The sequence below is a fragment of the Vulpes vulpes genome, chromosome 6, assembly GCF_048418805.1.
Source record: "Vulpes vulpes isolate BD-2025 chromosome 6, VulVul3, whole genome shotgun sequence".
Classification (NCBI taxonomy): Eukaryota; Metazoa; Chordata; class Mammalia; order Carnivora; family Canidae; genus Vulpes; species Vulpes vulpes.
The window spans coordinates 128,788,339-128,811,075 of record NC_132785.1 but is presented as its reverse complement, the minus strand read 5'-3'; the positions used below and the strand labels follow the sequence as shown (position 1 = coordinate 128,811,075).

Genomic DNA, 22,737 nt, shown 5'->3' with positions numbered 1-22,737 from the left:
TGGGGTCTCGGGAAGTGGTTCTACTACTGTCACAGGCAAGGACACAGGCTCAGAGAGTGAAGGAAGCACACCTGGCCAAGGTCACCCAGCTGGGCAGCTGTTCCAGCTTGACCTTGCAGCACCTGCTGTCCAGCCCCGAGATACCATCAGAGCCGGCTCAGAGCACTGGGTGCAAACTGTGTGCCACAGATGACTGAAGCATTGGACAAGGTCATTTATTAAAACCCCAAGAATACCTTATCTTTAATGATGCTTTCTTGACACGCAGTGCATTTTGGGCTTGAGGAGCTGAGGGGAAAACACACAATAAAGACATCAGTAAGTGGGGTTCTACTGACAGCAGAAGTCCTGTGTTCACTGGAGCTGCGGCCAGGCCTGTGTGAAGCGCACAGCAGCAAGCCGAGCTCCAGGATGCCATGGTGAACGGGCTTCCAACATGAAGCCACAGGAGAAAAGGACTCGAGTTTGCTAATGGTAATTTTTCATAAGGAAGTTTTTAAGCAGAACAGCTTAGACCAGTCCCACTTGGAAAGTCCCTTTCAATTAAAAGTGAAATTTTATTTCAGAAACCAAAACTAGCTATCTGTGGAGAAGCTCTGTGGTGGGAGCATCCACAGCCTATTCAGAGGGCCTACAAGCGATCTGGCTTTATAAAAACAGTCAATACTTTCTCCACAAGTTATTTTCCTTCATGATATGCTGAAAAGCCGGTGCAGTTCCACAGTTAAACAGTAGGAGGACTGAAAACTGACCCTCAGGAAACCACTCGCCCACTACATCATTCTTATCCCCAAACACAGGATGAGAGCCCCTGCTCCCAAGCTGCCCTTTTTTGGACTTGATTCTAACCCCATCTTATGGTGCCTGGAAACCACCTCCTAGAAATTAAAAATAAAACTAAGTGTGAGCCCTTTCTACTCGTATGGTCCCTGCCCTCGACAGCCAAGGGCTCCGGGAGTCCAGGACAGGGGTGTCAGCGCAGGCTTCAGGGAGGAGGGTGCAGGGCTGGACATGTGTATCCTGGGGCTGTGGGCAGAGGAGGGAAACTCCACAGGCTTGGGAAGCCAGGCAGGAGAACTGAGGGTTGATAGGAGATGAAATTACTGTGTTTTTAAGTAAAAGTACATTCACTTAGACTATATCAACATGAAGCTTGTGCTAAATTGCTTTAATCATTTGAATCTTTTTACACCCATAGACTCTAGGGCTACTCTAGAGTAGCATCTGGGTGGGATCCCTTGATAGCCCTTACCCCCAGGCCCATGGCTAGCCACCCACCCCCTGGCCCAGAGCTGCAGGACAGGTTTGCATGGTTAGAAAAATCAGGTGCTCTGAGTCTGCTCTGCCATCACTAGGCTTGACTTGAGTCATTTTACCCAGTAGCAGGGTAAGCTGAGCTCACTGGGATAAGTGAATAAGGCCACAGTGGGAAATAGCCAGGGGGAGGATGACAGGAAGGGAGAGGTGATCAAGGGCCATGCCGCCAGTGGTGAATCAGGAAGAGGAGTGGGCAGGCTTCCCTGTGCTCTGACACTGGGGACCAAGTCTGAGAGCATCCTGCCGGAGCCCCCATTGCCCAGCACCATGCCCAAAAACTATGTGGGGGGATGAACCGAGATGCTTTCTTGGACAATGTTATTTGTGTTATAAAACTCCAGACTGCCTCCCTGACTCCCTCTGTAATTCTACAATGGCACCAATACTTAGCTGACAAGGACTTCCAAGGGCTCAGTGTATGCTTTCCTTACTTGCTGGGTAGTCGTGCACAGACTAGATTCCTACCTAGGCTGGGGACATGTCCAGTCCTCCCTGTTGACCCCGTCCTCCTCAGCCTCTGTCCCCAGAGCACCTGCACTTTAAGGGCTCCTGTGTCACTTGCCAAGGGGTGCGTTGCCTTCAAGAACTGGGTACTTCTAGAGCAGCACAGACGGGGGACCCCAGGGCACCAGGGCCAGGGAGGCAAGCTCCATCAGTAAGTGGCAGGTGTAGGACTGACCTTCGCAGGTAGGTGCTTGGTGGGGAGGAGACAGAAGTTTGTGGGAGGGGGGCTAAGCAGTCCAGGCTGCCGGCCATAGAAGCCCTGGAAAATTCAGGCATGGGGTTCTACCGAGTTTCCCTAATGATTCACAGGCTAGGCTCTGAGAATTTTGTTTGGGTTTCTTCAGAGCTTTTAACCTTTAGCATTTCTTGTTTAGAGAAGTGAAGCAGCGAGTGGGAGAGAAACTGGAGAAGCTGCAAGGCACAGTGAGCCCAGACCAGGGCAGCGGGGGCCCCTACCTCAGCACGGCAGCCATGCAGGTCTCACAGAACCGGTGTCCACACTCAGTCTGCTTCGGGTTACACAGCACCAGGCGGCACTTCTCACATTTGTACTTGTCCTCCACGGTCTTCACAAACCTTTCTTTGTAACCTCCTTGTTCGGGGACGAAAATGGATGTCCCGGCGCTGCGATCAGGGTGCAGCTTTAGCGGTGGGTTAGTCTGCAGTGTGCCGGGGGAGTCCATCTTTTTACTTGACTCCATTTTAGGAAAGAGAAATTCTGGTGGGGGGAAAGGTAACAGTCATGAGTAAAATGCTATCATGTCATCCTGTGCAAGGAAAGGATACACAGGCTTTGGGGATGAAAAAGTGCCTGAGAGCTGTGGGTTGGTTTGTTTGTTTGTTTTTCAGTTTAAGTAACACACAAGAACCTTCCTGACTTTAATATGTGATGGGAACCAGACATAAGCAAACATGCTTCTTCCCTTTCTATGTGAGCCAAACATGACTATTAACGTTACTGTTCAATACAGGAAAAGTATACCAGTTGTGTCATTAAAGTTCTTTGAAATACAGGTAATACTTTGCTGTAGCTTAAAATTATACACATCATTCTGATATTTTGGCCAAAGCAACAGATGTTCTCAGCCAGTTTTATTTCTTGGTTCACCTCCCTGCTGATGAATGCCGGTGACATGACTCAGGGGTGGCCTGCCACATGGTGATGGCATTGCCATGGAGCCTACGCTCAGAACAGTGTCACTCACTCCAACAACAGCAGACACTGTGTGATGGTGTCTGCAAACTCTTCACGCTACTTTTGCTCCCAAAGAGACCCCAAGAGTCTGCCCACAATGCTCCAATCTGGGCACACCGTGACTGGCACCTGCTTTCCGCCCACACAGCCAGCCTGGCCCCAATGTGACCCCACACTGTGCACCACAGAGTTTCAGGATGCACCCACTGTGGATTTACAGGCACTTTCATGCCTGGGGATGGAACCGGCAGAGGGACACTGGGACTGAATGGGTCTCCTGTGCCCATATGGGCAGGCTCTCCTCCCGCACATGGTGACAAGTGCACAGATGGCTGCTTCCCACCTGTAAGTTCCCATCAACAGGCAAAATAACAGCTCCTACACATGAGCCACAAAGATTCCAGCCTGTGCAGGTCCGCCAGCTGAAGTACACAGTAGCACATCTGGTGAACCTACAGAGGAATTTCTTTCAAAACTCACCAGGTCTCTCAAAACTACACCGTGTTCTTGCTCAATCCATTTATTTCTGCTAATTACAAAAATGAGGGCCAAATTCCATCTACTTACAAGGCCCCGGGTGTCTGTCCCTCATCCCCTTCCCTTTTCTCCCCAGTGCAAGGTTGGAACAGGAGGCAGACCCGCACCCCAGGCCACGGGGTGCTGGGTGCAGAGCCCACTCTCTAGAGCCTTGTTCCTCACATTGCCTTGTTCTGCCTCTTTATGAAGCTGAAAGAATGAATGCTTTACGACTAGGAATGTACAGAACGCCAGCAGCCTAACATCTGACAAATAAATGAACTGGTGTTCTAGCCACACTCAGGCTAGTTTTAATAAAATAGAACATCACTGTGGCAAAGTGTGGAAGCCTCCTGTGAAATCCATCTATTTATAAAAATAAGAAAAAAAGCTTTCAAAAAGACCTCAAAAGGCCAGCTGCTCCTTGCTCACAATTTTGTTGATCAGAATCCTGTTCATTGTGATGCTAAGCAGGAAGGTGCCTGGTGCTTGCTGTACCTGTCAGAGAAAATAGTTGACCAGGAGCCAATCTGCTGCCAACTGGCCATGCCATCTCTGGCACTGTGTGACCTCTCTCACTTTCCACACCAGGCCCTTGCTTCTGCAGATGCTCAGAGTTCACCTCCCCTCCTGGAATGTACCTCCCCACCTTCTCAAGGACCCCCTTTGCCCTGTCTGTACTTTTTCCATGACACTTCCCACCCTCTAACTCTGCATACTTGTTAACTTTCTCTCTCCTTGAGCAGGATGCAAGCTCCCCAGATATGCAGGTTTTGTTGACAAATTCCAGGTACCTAGAAGAGTGCCTGAGGGGCAGAAGGTACCCGGTATATATCTGCTGAGCTAACAGATGTAAAGGTGAGGTCTGAGCCACTAATAGTACCAAGCTATGTTTCTATGACAACCGACTCTTCCAGGAAAAGAAAACTCTTCAGCTTTTAGATCTGGTCTTGGAGCTTCCAGCCTTGAAAACTCTTTTTAGATTATAAGCTACTCATGAGTTTGGTTTAGTATCTCAGCCAATAATGTACAGGAAGCTGCATGTTCAATAAACAGTTTTTAATGACAAATATTTGATTCTTTATTTTTGTTTTTTTTTTTAATTTTTTTATTTATTTATGATAGTCACACACAGAGAGAGAGAGAGAGAGAGAGAGAGAGAGAGAGAGGCAGAGACACAGGCGGAGGGAGAAGCAGGCTCCATGCACCGGGAGCCCGATGTGGGATTCGATCCCGGGTCTCCAGGATCGCGCCCTGGGCCAAAGGCAGGCGCCAAACCGCTGCGCCACCCAGGGATCCCCAAATATTTGATTCTTTAAAGGTGAATTCCTATTTCAAACCTGAGAGACAATTAACTTTGGATTAAACAAATGATAAATAATAAATGTTCATTTACCTACAACATGTCATTCTCTGTATAAATAAGAATACAGTTTGAGATTTTTTGTTTTTGTAGGCTATTTAAGATAAGTGAACAGATGCAAAATGTATCCCAGGCACATCAAAGAAAGCATCACAGCAGCCCTGTCCTAAAGGGCACATGACAGCCTATGGCCAGCAGGCCCATCAGGACTTAGCTATAATGTAAGTTACCTTACCCTGTAATGTAGGGTGCCAACGGGAGCATCTCTGCAACGGGCGACTGTGGGACTCTGACAATCCTACCCAGCATCCCTGCATCTCATCCCACGCATGACCCATTCCCAATCTAGGCTGTGGACTGGAGAACGAGCCTTAAGGGAAGGAGGGAAAGATGCTCTACCGTGCTTGGGCTATAGAAACCAGAGCAACACCAGACCTCCTCTACCTTATATTCACAAGGAAGGAAAAAGAAGCGTAAGAAAATGGTCTAAGTATGAAGTGTCCAGAATAGGCAAACCTATACAGATAGAAAACAGATTCATAGTTGCCAGGGCTGGGGGAGGGGAGTGTGTACTGATGTGTACAGGCTTTCCCCCTGGGGTGATGGAGCAGTTCAGGGGTGATGAGCGGTTCAGGAACTGGATAATGGGACAGACTATCTCTGTCTAATGTATCTCTAAATACATTACAATTCATGGAACCAGACATTTTAAAGAGGTGAATTTTATAGTACAAGAATTATATCTCAATTTAAAATCTAAACAAAAAATATTGCAAAATAACTGTTCAAAATGGCTCCGTGTGGGTTTGGTTAGTTTGTGTCATTTATACATAGTGGCATATACTCTAAAGTATAGGACTCTAACATTAAAACTGTATATGCCCAACTTCTGTGATCAGTGACAGACATCTAAGGGAGCACAGTGAGACTTTCATTGATTAGAACAGTATGTGCCCTCAGAAAAGACAACAAAAAACTAAAACATGGAGGTGCGAAGTGCAAGGAATAAAGACCAGATCCCCTGACAGCAACTACCCAGGGGCAGATGCTCCCTTCTGACAAACATCCAGAAATGCACATGAAGAAAACATGTCTTCTTTCTCCCTTGCACACAAACTGTGTCGCACATCCAAATTCATCAACAGCTTCCTTTTGAAACCAATGCTGTATTCTGGCCATTTTTCCCATATCAGCATATACAGATCTACTTTTTTATTTTTATTTTTTTTATTTTTTTGTTTTTTAATATTTTATTTATTTATTCATGACAGACACACAGAGAGAGAGAGGCAGAGACACAGGCAGAGGGAGAAGCAGGCTCCATGCTGGGAGCCCGACGTGGGACTCGACCCTGGGTCTCCAGGATCATACCCCAGGCAGAAGGCGGCGCCAAACCACTGGGCCATCGGGACTGCCCTACTTTCTTATTTTGAAGGGCTGCATACAGCACTCTACTGGATGGTTTACCTAATTGATATAACCAGTTCCACTAATGAAGAAACTCAGGCTGCTTCTGATGTTTTGCTATTTTTTTAAAAGAATTTTTTTTTGAGAGAGAGCGAGAGCGTACATACATGATGGGGAAGGACAGAAGGACAAGAAGAGAACCCCAAGCAGACTCCTTACTGAGTGCAGAGCCTGAAATGGGGCTCAATCCCAAGACCCTGAGATCATGACCGGAGTCAAAATCAAGAGTCAGGTGCTAACTGATTGAGCCACCCAGGCGCCCCGATGTTGTGCTATCATGAACAATCTGCAGTGAACATTCCTGAACTTCTATCTTTGCACGTTTAGGCAACCACACAGCAACAGAACTGATGGGTCAGAGGTGATGTGCATTTTATGGTACTCTAATCACTGCCAAACACTTGTAAAAGGTTGTATATTACATATTTCCTTCAATATTTACTAAACTATTAAACAAATATTATTTTAGAGGGCAATAGCCCATTTCATTCAAATACTGACGCTTCCCACTTTATTTCGCCTCAGCGGTGTTCCCTGGAGAGTATTGCTGGCTACATTGTTTTACAAACATCAGGGCTTTCAACCTGGGAATGCTGGAGGGCATGCCCACCACCCTTCTACGTGGGTGGGAGCACCCTTCTCCAGGAGTGATTCTGCAAAGGTTTGCCAAACCAATCACATTTTATTTCAACAAATACAACTAGACACCTATGACATACACAGCTCTGTGCCTCACACATCAGGGACACAGCCCCTGAGAGCTTTGAAGGAGTCACGAGGAAGTGAGCACTCCAGGGTCAACAAGCAGAGGATGATGAACAGAAGGTACAAAGGGCTGCAGATCTTCAAAAAAGAAAGATAGCACATTGGTTTTGGGGATATTGAGGCTTCAGGAGTTGGACTGGTGGTATCACTTCAATTCCAACAGAGGAGGACAAGAAGGAGCAGCAGACATGGCACTGTGAGGTGGCTGTGGAAGGGAACCTGGTGTTAGGGGTGTCAGGGGAGGAGCCAGTCAGGCAGGACATCTGGCACTGAGTAGCCTGGGTGGTAAGGGTGGCCCAGTGTCTCCCTGAGATGGATCCTTGAGCACAGCGCTGACCCCCAGAGTCTCATTTCTCTTTACATGAAAAGCAGATACTATACCCCTAACTATCTGCACTATCAGGCATTACTATAATATTTTAGGTTGAGGCCATCTGCAGACTCTGCAGCACTGTATACAGAGAAGATACGTCCTCCCACCAACTGTGGTCAGGGAATCTGCCAAGGATTGGCCTGTTTCCTCACCCTATTTAGACAGCCCCACGCCTTGTTTTAAAAGGCGCTTCTGAAATAAAGACATAAAAATAAATAAATAAATAAAAGGTGCTTCTCAGCAATATGACAAGAAAAAGAAAAGGCATATCAATTGGAAATGAAGACATAAAACGATTTCTTTTTCAGATAGCATCATCCTGCATATATAACTCACAAAAGAATAAACTAAAAATGAGTTGAACTAATAAACTGATTCAGCAAAGTTGCAGAATCAGAGGTCAATATAAAAAAATCAATTGTATTTCTATACACTAGCAATAAACAACCCAAAAATGAAGTTAGGAAAACAATCCACTTATAATAGCATCAAAAAGAATAAAATATCCAGGAATAAACGTAACCAAAGAGGGCAATGTATGTTTACTGAATATTATAAAACACTGTTGAAAGACATCAAAGATGTAAACAAATGGGAAAGCATCCCATGTTCATGGGCTAGAAGACTCGACATCTGCTGAGATGGCAACACTACTCAAACTGATCAGATCCATCTCGATTCCTATAACAATCCCCACTGGTTCTTTTTTGCTGAAATTAAGTGGAATCTAACAAACAGATGGAAATTCAGGGGACCCAGAATAGACAAAACAATCTTGACAAAGAACAGAGCTAGAAGACTCACACTTGTTCCAAAACTTACTACAAATTATTTGGGACACTGTGATATTGGTATTAGACATACAGATTGATGAAAGAGAACTGAGAATCCAGAAATAAACCCTCATGTTTATGGTCAACTGGTTTCTGACACATATGCCAAGGCCTTTTCAATGGGGAAGGAAAAGCATGAACTCTGTGCCAGCCCTCACTCCTGGGTGTTCTCTCTAAAGCTCTTCAAGGGCTGCACTGGCGGTTACCACCCAAGAGCTGCTTAGATATCCATCTCCTTCCCTCCCAGGTGAGCAACTCAGCATAACTCCAGCACACAAAGTATTGTTTCAGGGAGTACAGCTGGGTGGGTTCTAAGACCTCCTTGGCTGGTATCCTTCTTTTCTTCAAAAAAATGTATTAGGTGATATTTGACACATAAAAAAGATTATAAGGCAGGGACGCCTGGCTGGCTCAGTTGGTAGTGTATGTGGCTCTTAATCTCAGGGTCATGAGTTCAAGCCCCAGGTTGGGTGTGGAGCCTACTTAAAAAATAAAATAAAATAAAGATTATGTGCCATACATACAAAAGGACAACAACAAAAAGAGCCCCAGAATACACCACCTGCTTAAATGTCACCACCTACCTGCATGCTCCTTCCTCAGCTGTCATCCTGTCTCTCTCCAGAAGTAAATGTCAGTCTGAAATTTGGATCAATAAGTCTTTTGCTATCATATATATTTTTCTTCTTAAACAATATACTTCTGCCTGTTTTTAATTTCATGAAATGTGAGGCACCGGGGTGGCTCAGTGGTTGAGTGTCTGGCTTTGGCTCAGGTCATGATCCCAGGGTCCTGAGATGGAGTCCTGCATCAGGCTCCTGTCAGGGAGCTTGCTTCTCCCTCTGCCTATGTCTCTGCCTCTCTCTCTGTGTCTCTCATGAATAAATAAAATCTTTAAAAAAATAATTTCATGGAATGTTATTGCACCATATGTAGTCCTCTGCCATCAGCATTATAACTTTTCACCTGTGTCTGTGTGCATGATTATGCTTCCATTCATTCTCACTGCTGTATAATATTCCACAGCTCATCTATCCACTTTCTGATCACAGTTGCCAGTCCTTGCCGTTATGAAAAGTGTGCTCTGAACACTTTGGCACATCTGTCCTGGCGTCCTCATGTAAGTTTCTCTAGGGTCTGTGCCCTAGATCAGGCAATCAGGGGTTAGCAAACTATAGTCTGTGGGTCAAATCTAGCCAGTAGATTGTTAGGTTACGGTTACCTATTGTCTATTTCCCTGAAGCCAAGAATGCATTTTAGGTTTTTAAAGGGTTAAACAAACAAACAAATGAAACAAAGGCAACTAAATCACAAGACTGTATGTGGTCCACAAAGTCTAGAATATTTATCATCTTGCCTTATGTAGAAAGAGCCTGCTGATCCCTGCCCTGGACTCCACATCTAGACTACAGAGGTACTGCTGATTTGCAGGTTGAATGCATGGCCAATTTATAAGCTAGAGCCAAACTACTCTCCAAAGTCAGGCAGGATAAATGTTTCTTTTAATCCACATCCTTGCCAACACTGGGAATCAAACATCTTAGGTTCTGCCAACCTAGCAGGTACAATGGTCTTTTTTTCTTACTCTGATGATTTAAAAGTTTAGTATCTTTTCATATATTCATGGGCCACTTAGGCTTTTTCTTCCATGAAATGCCTGATTGTGTCTCTCTATCATTTTTTAATTGGGCTATTATCTTTTATAATACTGATTTGTGGGGGTTGCTCACATATTCTGTTAAACCTTTGTTAGTTATATTTATATGTCTTCCCCCAGTTTGTGGATGCTTTAACTTTATTTATGTTTTCTTAATGAAGAGAAGTTCTTAATTTTAATGTAGTCAAATTTACCCATATCTTGGCCTTTTAAAAATATTCACATTATCTTACAGGTAGTGTTGATGAAAAAGGGACAACAGCATATACAAAACTGAAATAAAAATCAGCTCCAACTCTATTACAAAATTGTTTTGAAAAGAAGAATATTATGTTCAAATAAAACTAGAAAATAAGCCATTATGTTAAATTGACTCACATTGCTCATGGAAAACATTCTTCCTTAAAAAGAGACTATTCAAGTCAGAAATGACATGAACCCTGAGCAGGGCCTAGGGGTAGGTCCATGACCTTCTGCATCAGTGAGATGCCTGACGTGGGCCTTAGCTGGCCTAGGGAAAGCAGGAGCTAGACACCTCAGCAGATGCTAGGAAGATGAATATTCTCAGGTTTACTGATGATCCTAGACTTGCAGGCCATCAACTGTCACTATGAAAAGTCAGTTCTAATAAAAAGTGTGAGAATCATCTAATCACTTCCTAAAACAACTAGGACAATAGGGACAATGTCTTTAAGTCTTAAAATAAGACAAATCCCCACCTATTGTGTCCCAAGAAAAAGCGAGTTTGGATTTGGAAAAACCACCATTGGAGGCAAATTTTCCATAATCAACTCAGAGGCAGACAATCATGAGCATTCCTAAAGCTGGACAGTAATGTGGTGATCACCTTGAAATCATCTACAAAGTCATATAAGTGGTGAAACCACAGAGGTTAAGTTTTCTTCCGAGTCCCTTCAACCTATATAACAGGGAAGAAAGAGACCTCAAGATCACCAAAGGAAACAAAACTTCCATCTGTAAGACCAAATTTTCAGTAGCAACTTGGGAGGGCACATTTTTTACCAGAATGCCCTTTAACTAACAGGCTCAAAACAAATACAATAAATAATTTATCTTTTATCTTGTTTGCTTCCCTAGGCCATCTTAAATCCTTCTGGAATCTCAGGTGCAGTGTACATAAATTAGGCAAACCCAAAGTTGGTCACAACACTAAAAACAGACTAATGAATTGTATCAGTGAAAATGGTTGAGTAAGAAATTCCAAAAGTCTATCCTTCAATAAAATCAAGAAAAAAAAAAAAACTGGCAAAATCCATCAGAGGCAACTTCTTGGAATCTTGGAAACTAAATGAAAGCTTGCAGCAACGAGAAGAATACTTAATCATGAGAAACCAGCTGAACCTTGGTAAGCACAATGAGCACAGTGCCATTTTACCCAAACCTGAACCCATGCACCAGGATAATAGTCTGTGACCTGGAACAGGTATCTGGCAGGAGGTGGAGGGATAGCAGGAGAAGAACAGACCTCATTTGCAAAGAATTTCGGTGGTTTGTTCTGACCTATCTAGAAGATCAACTCCAAGCACTTGGCTTTATCTCAATAAACTCAGAATTCTCCCAATGTTGACATGGCTACTGGTAGTGGTGGTAGGTGGTAGTTATTGAAGACATTTAGGGGCAAATTTATTAGTTATCACTGCTCAGAGCAATCAGTAACAACTGAAGCAAACAATAGATTAACCAAAATGTTGAGAAGAAAAGCTGGGGAAAAAGGCCTCTGACAAGCTTCAATGTGTTTCCGGGAATCTAAAAGGCCACATAAATGCCCAGGACTGTGTGCATGCTCAGGAAAGACCTGAGAAGGCCTCAAGCCTCTGGCTGAACTTCAGGTTCTGCACAGAGGAAATGAATGGTAAATAAGAGTTGTCAACTGCCTGGCTAGAGTGTTGAAAGCATACCCCAACACTCATAAAAACCCTATCTGAAAAGACTAGGAGATAATTTTGGTTGTAGGCACTTAAAGAAATGTGTTCCATCACTATGCTATTCGAACAAGGACTTTAATAACCACACATGATAAAGAATATAAACTTTACAAACTTAGCTCAAGAAGTCATTACACAAACAACTATAAAAACAAATCCTGGGGAGAAAAAGAATCTCATTTCCAGATTTGCCACATTATAATATTAAAAGTGTCCAATTAAAAAAAAATACAGGGGCATCCCGGGTAGCTCAGCAGTTTGGCACCACCTTTGGTCCAGGGCGTGATCCTGGAGTCCTGGGATCAAGTCCCACGTCGGGCTCCCTGCATGGAGCCTGCTTCTCTCTCTGCCTGTGTCTCTGCCTCTCTCTCTCTCTCTCTGTTTCTCTCATGAATAAATAAATAAAAATCTTTAAAAAAAATTACAAAGTATGCAAAGAAACATGAAGGTATGGCCCACACACAGGGGAAAAAGCAAAAAATAGAAACTATTCAGGAGGAATGCTAGACACTGGACTTACAAATAGTTTAAATCAGCTATTTTACATATATTCAAAAAGATAAAGGAAATCATGTCCAAGAATAAAAGAAACCATAGAACAATGGCTCACAAAACAGAGTATCAATAAAGAGAAGAATTTTAAAGGAACCAAATAGGAACTCTAGAGCTGGAAAGCACAGTAACTGAAATGAAAACCTCATAACAGGGATTCAATAGCAGAACTTCGGCATAAGAAAGAACTGGAGAACCTGAAGATTAATCAACTGAATTTATCCAGTCTAAATCACAAAAGGAAAATACAACAAAGAAAAATGAACAGAGCCTCAAAAACCTATAGGGCATCATCAATCATACCAACATACACATTAGGGGAGGTTCCAGAAAGGAGAGAGAGAAAGTGTTAGAAAGAATATTTGAAGAAATAGTGGACAAAAACTTCCCATAGTTGATGAAAACTATTAATCTGCACATATAGGAAGCTCAACACCATTTTAGTTTAAACTCAAAGAAATCCATAATAAAATACATTATAATCAAACCGTGGAAAAACAAAGAGAAAATTCTGAAATCAGCACGTGAGAAGCTACTTCACACACACAAGGATTTCCTCAATAAAGTTACAGTTGGCATCTCATCATACGCCATGGAAAACAGAAGACAATGGGATGACATGTTCAAAGGACTGAATGAAAAAAAATCAACTTCCAGGAATCCTGTATCTAGCAAAACTGTTCTTCAAACATGAAAGAGACACTCAACAACAAAAAAATAGACAACTGAATCCATCAGCATGTTAAAAGTATTATATACTTTTAAATACATAGTGGGATTTATCCTAGGAAAGCAAGAATGGTTTAAGAAAATCAATGTACTGTATCACATTAATAGATAAAGGAGGAAAAGATGTAATCATTTCAATTGATGTAGAAAACTAGTTGACAAAATCTAATACCCTTTCATTAAGACCCTCAGAAAACTAGGAATAAAAGGGAACTACCCCAACAAGATAAAGGATATCTATGAAAAGTTCACACTTAATGGCAAAAGACTGCAAGCTGTTACCCTAAGATCAGGAAGAAGGGAAGGAAATATGTTTTCATCACTGCTATTCAATATTATGCTGGAAGTTCTAGCCAGAGCAAGAAAAAGAAGTAAAATGCATCCAAATAAGAAAGAAGGAAGTAAAAGTATTTCTATTTATAGATGACAAGGTCCTACATATAGAAAATCCCAAAGAATTCATAAGAAAAACTAGAGCTAATAAAGGAATTCATTAAAGTTGCAGGGTACAGGATTAACAAAGAAACATCAGTTGTGTTTCTATACAACAGTAATAAACAATCCAAAAAGGAAATTAAAAAAGCAATTCGATTTACAATAGCATCTACGAAAATAAAGTACCTAGAAATAAATTTAGCCAAGGAGGTAAAATATTTGTTCACTGAAAACTACAAAACAATTGCAGAAAGAAATTAAAGAAGAAACAATTAAGCAGTAGACATTTGTTAGCTCCAAAACAGGTCTATGTACATGGATTAGCGACTTAATATTGTTACAATGGCAATACTACTGACTAATTTTATGTGTTAACTTGACTGACCATGGGGTGCCTAGATATTTGGTCAAACATTATTTCTAGGTGTTTCTGTAAGGGTGCTGGATGAGATTATCATCGGTAGACTGAGTAAAGCACACTGTCCTTCCCAATATGGGTGGGCATCATCCAATCAGTCAAAGGTCTGAATAGAACAAAAAGGCCAACTCACCTCCAAGTAAGAAGGATTCTTTCTATCTGACTGCCTTCAAACTGAGACATTGTCTTTTTTCCTGCCTTTGTTCTTGAACTGAAATATCAGCTCTTCCTCGATTTTGAGCCTGCTGGCCTTTGGACAGGAACTAAAGCATTGGCTCTTATGGTTTCAGGACTTCAGACTCAGGCTGGAACTAAGCCATTGGCTCTCCTGGTTCTCCAGTTTGCCAACTCATACTGCAGATCTTGGGATTTGCTTGTCTCCATTACTGTGAGAGCCAATTCCTTATAATAAATATCTCTTTCTATGTGCGTGCATGTACATTTTGGTTTTGTTTCTCTGGAGAACCCTACTACTCTACCCAAAGTGATCTACAAATGCAATGCAATCCCTATCAATGGTCTAATGGCCTTCCTTTGACAGAAATGAAAAAATCTGACCCAGAATTGGAAGGAACTGCAAAGAGCCAAGACAATATTAGAAAATAAAAATGAAGGGAAGACTCACACTTCTCAAACTATTTCAAAACCTACTACAAAACTACAGTAATCATTAACAGCGTAATACTGGCATAAGGACAGATATACAGACCAATGAAATACAACTGAGAATTCAGAAATAATATGGCCAAATGATTTTTCATGAGGATACCAAGATCATTTAGTGGTGGGGGGGAAAGAAAACCAGTCTCTGTGATAACTGGGTAACCACAGGCAGAAGAATGAATCTGGACTCTTATATCACTCTATATATACAAACTAAGATCAAATGGGATTACCCACTAAAAGGTAAGAGATAACACAAAAAACTCTTAGAAGAAAACAGTGGCAAATATTCATAACCTTGGTCTAAAGAATTCTTAGATATGACACCAAGATAACAAGCAACAAAAGAAAAAATAGACAAATTTGACTTCACCAAATCAAAAAAACCTCTTTACATAAAAGAGTGTTATCAAGAATGTGAAAACACAGGGCACCTGGGTGGCTCAGTGAGCTAAGTGTCTGCCTTCTGCTCAGGTCATGAATCCAGGGTCCTGGGATTGAGCCCTGCATCAGGCTTCCTGCTCAGCGAGGAGTCTGCTTCTCCCTCTGCTCCACCCCCCTCCTCTCTAATAAATGAATAAAATCTAAAAAAAAAAAAAAAGACAACAAAATAGAAAATATCTGCTAACCACATATCTGATAGAGGCCTAATATCCTAAATACGTAAAGAACCCTTACAACTCGACAAGACAAACAACCCAATTTAAAAATGGCAAAATATATGAATAAACATTTCTCTAAGGAAGATACAGAAACGCCCAAAAGCACATGAAAAGATGCTCAACATCATTAGTCACTAGGGAAATATAAGTAAGAACCACACTGAGCTACCACTTCATACCAACCAAGATGGTTTTAATTGTTTTAAAAAGGTTACATATCTAGCATTAATGAAGAGAAGATGTGGAGTAATTGGAACCTTCATACACTGCTGGTGAAAACAAAATGGTTCAGCTGCTGTGGAAAACAATCTAGTGGTTCCTCAAACAGTTAAACATAGAATTACCATATGGCCCAGTGAATCCACTCTTAGGTACATACCCTAAAGAACTGAAAACAGGTACTCAAACACACATACACACATGCTCATAGCAGCATTATTCACAATACCCACAAGGTGGAAACAACCAAAATGTCCATCAACAGATGAATGGATAGACAAAATGCGGGATCTCCAGACAATACGATGTTAAATATTATTCAGCCATAAAAAGAAAGGAAACAATGATACAGGCTATAACATGGATGAACCTGGAAAACATTATGTTCAATGAAAGATGTCAGAAACAAAAGATTACATCCTGTGTGCTCCATTTATAAGAATATATAGAATAGGTGAATCCACAGAGACTCACAGCAGACCAGTCATTGCCAGGGGTTGAGGGAAGAGCAATAAGGAGTAACTGCCTAAGGAGTATGGGGTTTCCTTTGGGGTAATGGGAATGTTCCAGAACCACACATAGGTTGTGGTTATACAACACCTTGAATGTACTAAATGGCACTGAATTGTTCACTTTATTTTTTATTTTTGAATTGTTCACTTTAAAAATGGCTAATTTTGGGCAGCCCCGATGGCTCAGCGGTTTAGTGCCGCCTTCGGCCCAGGGTGTGATCCTAGAGATCGAGTCCCACGTCGGGTTCCCTGCATGGAGCCTGTTTCTCCCTCTGCCTGTGTCTCTGCCTCTCTGTGTGTGTGTGTGTCTGTCATGAATAAATAAATAAAATCTTTTTAAAAAATGGCTAATTTTGGGATCCCTGGGTGGCGCAGCGGTTTGGCGCCTGCCTTTGGCCCAGGGCGTGATCCTGGAGACCCGGGATCGAATCCCACATCGGGCTCCTGGTGCATGGAGCCTGCTTCTCCCTCTGCCTGTGTCTCTGCCTCTCTCTCTCTCTCTCTCTCTCTGTGACTATCATAAATAAATAAAAAATTAAAAAAAATAAAATCATAAAAAAATGGCTAATTTTATGTTGTATGAATTTTAGGTCAATTTAAAAAAATAATGTTTTTAAAAATTGACAATCATGACATGTTACTTCACAGCCACTAGGATGGCTTTAATAAAAGAAAATGGAAAATTCCAAGTACTGGTGAGGACATAAAGAAACTGGAACCCTCATCTACTGTTAGAGGGAATGTAAAATGGTGCTGGCAATGCCTCACACAATTTGTCAGTTCCTCAAACAGTTAGCATTTGACTAGAAATTTTTCTCCAGGGCAGCCCTGGTGGCTCTGTGGTTTAGCACCGCCCTCAGCACAGGGCCTGATCCTGGAGTCACGGGATCGAGTCCCATGTCGGGCTCCCTGCATGGAGCCTGCTTCTCCCTCTGCCTGTGTCTCTGCCTCTCTCTCTCTCTGTATCTCTCATGAATAAATAAATAAAATCTTTTTAAAAATTGCTTTAAAAAAAAGAAATTCTTCTCCCATGTATATATCCAAGAGACTCCAAAACACATGTTTATACAGACTTGTACACATATGCTCAAAGCAGCAATATTCATAAAAGACAAAAAGTATTAATAGCCCAAGGGGCCTAACAAGAGATGACCAGATAAACAAAATGTGGTCTTATCCACACAATGTACTATTATTTCACCATAAAAAGGAGCGAAATACTAAGACATACTACAACATGAAAGAACCCCAGAAACATTGTGCTAAATAAGAGAAATCAGAAACAAAAGGCCACATACCATATACTTCCATTTATGTAAGATATCCAGAAGAGGTGAATCCAGAGACAGAAAAGAGGTTAGTGGTTACCAAAGAGTGGGGCAAAGGCAGAAAAATGGAGAGTAACTTAGTGGTTACAGAGTTTCTTTTTGGGGTGAATGACTATATTCTGGAATTAAATAGTGCTGATAGTTTATAGCACTGTGAATATATTAAAAATGACTAAACTGTACTTTATTTTTATTTTTTTTCAAGATTTTATTTATTTATTCATAGAGATGCAGAGAGAGAGAGAGAGAGACAGAGAGAGAGAGAGAGGCAGAGACACAGGCAGAGGGAGAAGCAGGCTCCATGCAGGGAGCCCGATGTGGGACTCGATCCAGGGTCTCCAGGATCACGCCCTGGGCTGCAGGCTGCACTAAACCGCTGCACCACGGGGGCTGCCCACTAAACTGTATTTTAAAGGGTTACATGATATTTTTTTTCTTATTAAAAAAAGGTAATGGGGACGCCTGGGTGGTTCAGTTGGTTAAGTGTCTGCCTTTGGCTTAGATCATGATCCCAGGGTCTTGGGATCACTCTCTGCTCAGCATTCTCTCCTTCTCTCCTTCCCAGCCCACCCTCCATCTTCTTGCTCATACTTTCTTGTGCCATCTCTCTCTTTCTCTCTCTCTCAAATTAATAAACAAAACCATAAAAAAATGTAACATAGTATAATGTAATAACCACTCAATAACCAAGCAGAAAAATAATAGCAGTAACAACATAAAAAAATGGCCAGCACATTTGAACCTGATGTAACACAATTCTGTCCATATTTAGATCCAAAGAATTTCATATCATTGTACATATTTTAATTAAAAAAAGTAAAAATTGAGGGGCACCTGCGTGACTCAGTCAGTCAAGCATCCAACTCTTGATTTCGGCTCAGGTCATAATCTCAGGGTCCTGAAATTGAGCCTGTGTTGGGCTCCGTACTCAGCAGAGTCTGCATGAGATTCTCTCTCCTTCTGCCTCTCCTCTCACTCGTGTGCACTCCCTCTCTCAAATATAATAAATCAAATCTTAAAAAAATAGTTGAGAGGAATAAAGATATTAGAAGGCACTGAAAAACTAACTTGAGCTAATAATGTTTTAAATCAAATAGAGAGAAATAAGGAGATAAGTGGCCAAAGGACAACTGCCAACATCAATAGGCACCATGCTGAGTGCCAGTGCATATGGTAACTGGGCATCCATTGGAGTCAGACAGACTAGAACAACAATATCTAGTGTAAGTATAGTTACAAAAGCTGATACCATGTTCAAAGGCCCCTCACTAGAAACTATTGTAAAAAAGAAAGTTCCCACAAACGTATGAACTGAAAATGCTAAATTTTTCTATGATGGCAATTTCTATTCTGCAACTGCATCTGGACATCCACAGGTCAAGAATCCCATTGTGTGCTCCACATGTAGGCTGAGCACCAGAAGTAGCAATGTTAGTCAAGTCACATTTTGGAACTTCCTAAAATGTATGATCGTGAAAATCTCTGACTAGATTTCTGGTTTAAATATACATACCTGGGGCACCTGGGTGGCTCAGTGATTGAGTGGCTGCCTTTGGCTCAGGTTGTGATCCTGGGGTCCTGGACTGAGTCCCCCAGCAGGCTCCCCACAGGGAGTCTCCTTTTCCCAAGTCTCTGCCTTTCTCTATGTGTCTCTCATGAGTAAACTTTTAAAAACAAACAAACAAACAAACAAACAAAAGAAACGAACGAACAAACATATCTTGGGCACCTGGGTGGCTCAGTCAGTTAACCCTCTGCCTTTGGCTCAGGTCATGATCCTGGGGTCCTGGGAGTCCTGGGATAAAGGGGAGCCATCTCTGCTCAGCGGGGAGCCTGCTTCTCCCTCTCCCTCCCCCTGCTTGTGCTCTCTCTCTCAAGTAAATAAAATCTTTTTTAGAAAAAGAGAGAGAGGCAGAGACACAGGGAGAAGGAGAAGCAAGCTCCACACAGAGAGCCTGGTGTGGGACTTGATCCCGGATCCCGGGATCACACCCTGAGCCAAAGACAGACACTCAACCACTGAGCTACCCAGGTGTCCCATAAATAAAATCTTTAAATAAATAAATAAACCTTTATTTCACTTGCTTATACATGGATATAAAAATAGTTAAATTCTACCTTAATTCTAAAGTTTAAATGCAGTAAGTATACATTAATTAAATCCTGTAATATTTAAAATAATTGTGTTGAAGAAAAATAATGCAAACTCAGTCCAATTATTAAAGAGGTGGTGGAGGAGAAGGTGACTCGTGGGCACAAGTGGATTAATGTTTAACAGGCCAGTCTGGGGAAGCAGCATGGGGTTTATAACACACATGCCTCTGGTCAGTACACCGTGCCAAGTGAGTGATGAGAACCTGAGGCTACTGCCAACATCTCACCTTTTAGCATTAAGTGTGGGAAGAGGAGGTTTACTTCCACACACATCAAGAAAAGTGTTCTGAACAGAAACAATAGATACATGAGGCAAAGAGAGCACCAGGGAAACTATAAGGTAGGCAAGGTATAGGGTAAGAAATGGCGCTCGGGGAGTCTGCGCACTCTGAGGAGCTTAAGAGGAGCCAAGAGCAGAAACAACCTGGGAGGAGCAGCCTCAAAGGTGGTACCCTGAGCCCGCTCCAAGGACCAGGCCTTGCCCCAGTGCCTGGCCTTCTTAGTTCTAGAACTCCCACTCTGCAGTATCCTCTGAGTAGAATTACTACTCTATTATTACATTATTTACTTTTGCTACATATTTTAGGCAGGAATTTATATGTTGTGCCATATTCTTACTCAAATGCAAAAACTTCTATTTGAGAAAATCGATTCACAAAATTTTGGTTTCTCATCAGCTATGCAGGAAGCCTTTCTCGAAGCTGAGGCACATCCGTACTCAGGAGTAGAGCAAAGAGCTGGACTGGATTCCTCTGCTTTTCCTCTACGCCTTCATCACTCTAACAATTTATCTCCCCTACTTGTGATTTAAGTTGAGCTACATCTTACATGGAGATTGGAAATTGGAAACCAAAGCACATCTGCTGACAAAAGGGTGTTCCAAGAACTGGAAAGCCCGGGGAAAACCAAAAAAGGGAAGCATCAGATAAACAAAGAAAATGGCTCCTGCCAGCAAGAAAGTATAAAACACAACGAGCTCACCATCAAGCCCAGCAGGGAAATTAAAAGTTATCATCTAAGTAATGCCAATAAAAGAAGAGAGAAAACCATAAACAGACAGGTGTGCCCTGTTGATTAAAAAAAAAAAAAAGTTTTTTGGCAATCCATGTTTATGTAAACATTTCAGCACAGGCTCTTTTCACGATACCTGATGCCAAATGCTCTGCTTGGGCCTGTGGCTAACATACTGGCCGAGTAAAGATGAGAGGAGACTCGATTCTTCTCCAAACAGGCAGATCCAAATCACATGAAAAACCCCACTCTGGAGAGAGAAAAAGAGAGACTGGGGGGAAGGGCGATGAGGACAGGACAGCCGGCCACAGGCTCACAGCTGGAAAGAACCGGATTAAACCTCAGTATAAAACTTGGTCTTAAATCCTTTAGGAAAACAATAGCTTTGAAGCCCAGCACTGCCAATATCCCTTGATTTAGGGATTTTTTTTTTTTTTAAAGCATTCATTCAATCCCGACTATGCAAAGAAGCTGAGCCTTTCTTGGCCCAGAGCCAGCGTCCTGCCCTCTGGGAGGGGGACAGGCTGAGGGCCCAGTGCTTTGACAAGCCACAAAGAGCCACATCCAGGTGGATACTGCCCCAAGGGTGAGCCTGGACAGGAGGCACAGGCAGCTGCACGTGTGTGATAAGGTTCATTTCCCTGGAGCAACAACTTTACTCAAAAATATGAGTGAAAAACATAAAACACAGCCACCTGAAGGACTGGATTACAGATTTCACAAAGTACTGGCTCTTGTATCAGTGCCCCTCCCCAGTCTCTCGGGCAGATTCCCCCATTCTGCTTGTGGTTTAGAGGTAGGGACTGCCTGGGTGCTGAGGCCAACTCACTCCTCCCCTCCACACACTCATGCTGGCCAACTGCACCCCTCCCCAAGGCCTTACCCAGCAGACCTGCACCCTTGAGCTTCTGTTCTGAGCACCGCAGCACCACACTTTCTGAGCTCCCAGACCACCTTGCTCAGTCTGTCTTGCTACACAGGCCCCTTGCATTTAATGCCCCCAACATGGAATTTGCCATTCTCGGTGCTTCTCATTACTGTTTGCCACATCCCTGACTCCACCACGACAACCTGTTCCCACTGCAGGGAGTGACACTGCCACTGAGCCAGCTGCTCCAGCAGAACTGTCCTCACTTCCCTGATTCTGACACCTGTTTACTGACCAAGACCTGTTGGTTTCAACACTCTTCTAACTCTCTGTCACCACCACCTCTATGGATACAGGGTATACATTTTTTTTTTTAAAGATTCTATTTTATTTTTTTAAGTAATCTCTATGCTCAACATGGGGTTCAAGAGCAAGAGTCAGTCACATGCTACACTGATGGAGACAGCCAGGTGCCCCAGGGTATATGTTCTGTGGCTAGGGAGAGGCTCTCAGATTCAGTTTATTGATATGCAGTCTTTTTTTTTTTTTATAAAAAAGATTTTATTTATTTATTCATGAGAGAGACCCCAGGGAACTTGCTGCAGGACTCAATCCCAGGACTCCAGGGCCATACCCTGAGCTGAAGGCAGACACTCAACCACTGGGCCACCCAGGCACCCCTGGAAATATGAAAATGTTTTAGAAACTTACAAAATTTTAAAAGCAGCTGTTCCTTCAAATTCAAATAAAAAATGCATATGACTGTGTAAACCTGTTGCTGGCACACTGAGGATCTGGTTCAAGTGACTTTAAAATTTAATTTGGCAAAATATCCCTAGGGATGTATACTCTAAGGACAAAAAGAACTGCAGAAAATCCTAAACTGTTTTCAGGAATCATATTATTGGTAATACACTGATATTGTTATTCTAAAACTATCACATTTGGGGGCACCTGGGTGGCTCAGCGGTTGAGCATCTGCCTTTAGCTCAGGGCGTGATCCCAGGTCTGGGGATTGAGTCCCATATCGGGCTCCCTATAAGAGCCTATTTCTCCCTCTATGTCTCTGCTTCTCGTGTCTCTCATGAATAAATAAAATCTTTAAAATAAACAAACAAACAAATCTATCATATTTCTTTTATATGATAAAACAGGTAACGAACAATGTTAATGTCGTTAGGAACCAAGGCTTTCAGCATTAGGAAAAGAGACAGCAATAGAGGCATAAAGAATTAAAAACAATACTAAAT

General features: G+C 42.4%; 1 protein-coding gene across 2 annotated transcripts in view; it reads right to left on the bottom strand.

Moving 5' to 3' along the window:
• Positions 1 to 22,737, bottom strand: part of TRAF3 (TNF receptor associated factor 3) — a 108,748-nt gene that overhangs the window by 25,688 nt on the left and 60,323 nt on the right. For both annotated transcript variants that reach the window (XM_072762377.1, XM_072762378.1), the window contains exons 3-4: positions 2,278 to 2,539; positions 237 to 288 (exon numbers count right to left, since the gene is read on the bottom strand). In XM_072762377.1, coding sequence (XP_072618478.1) covers positions 237 to 288; positions 2,278 to 2,522 — 297 coding nt within the window. In that variant the 5' untranslated portion in view covers positions 2,523 to 2,539. The remainder of the gene's footprint in view (positions 1 to 236; positions 289 to 2,277; positions 2,540 to 22,737) is intronic.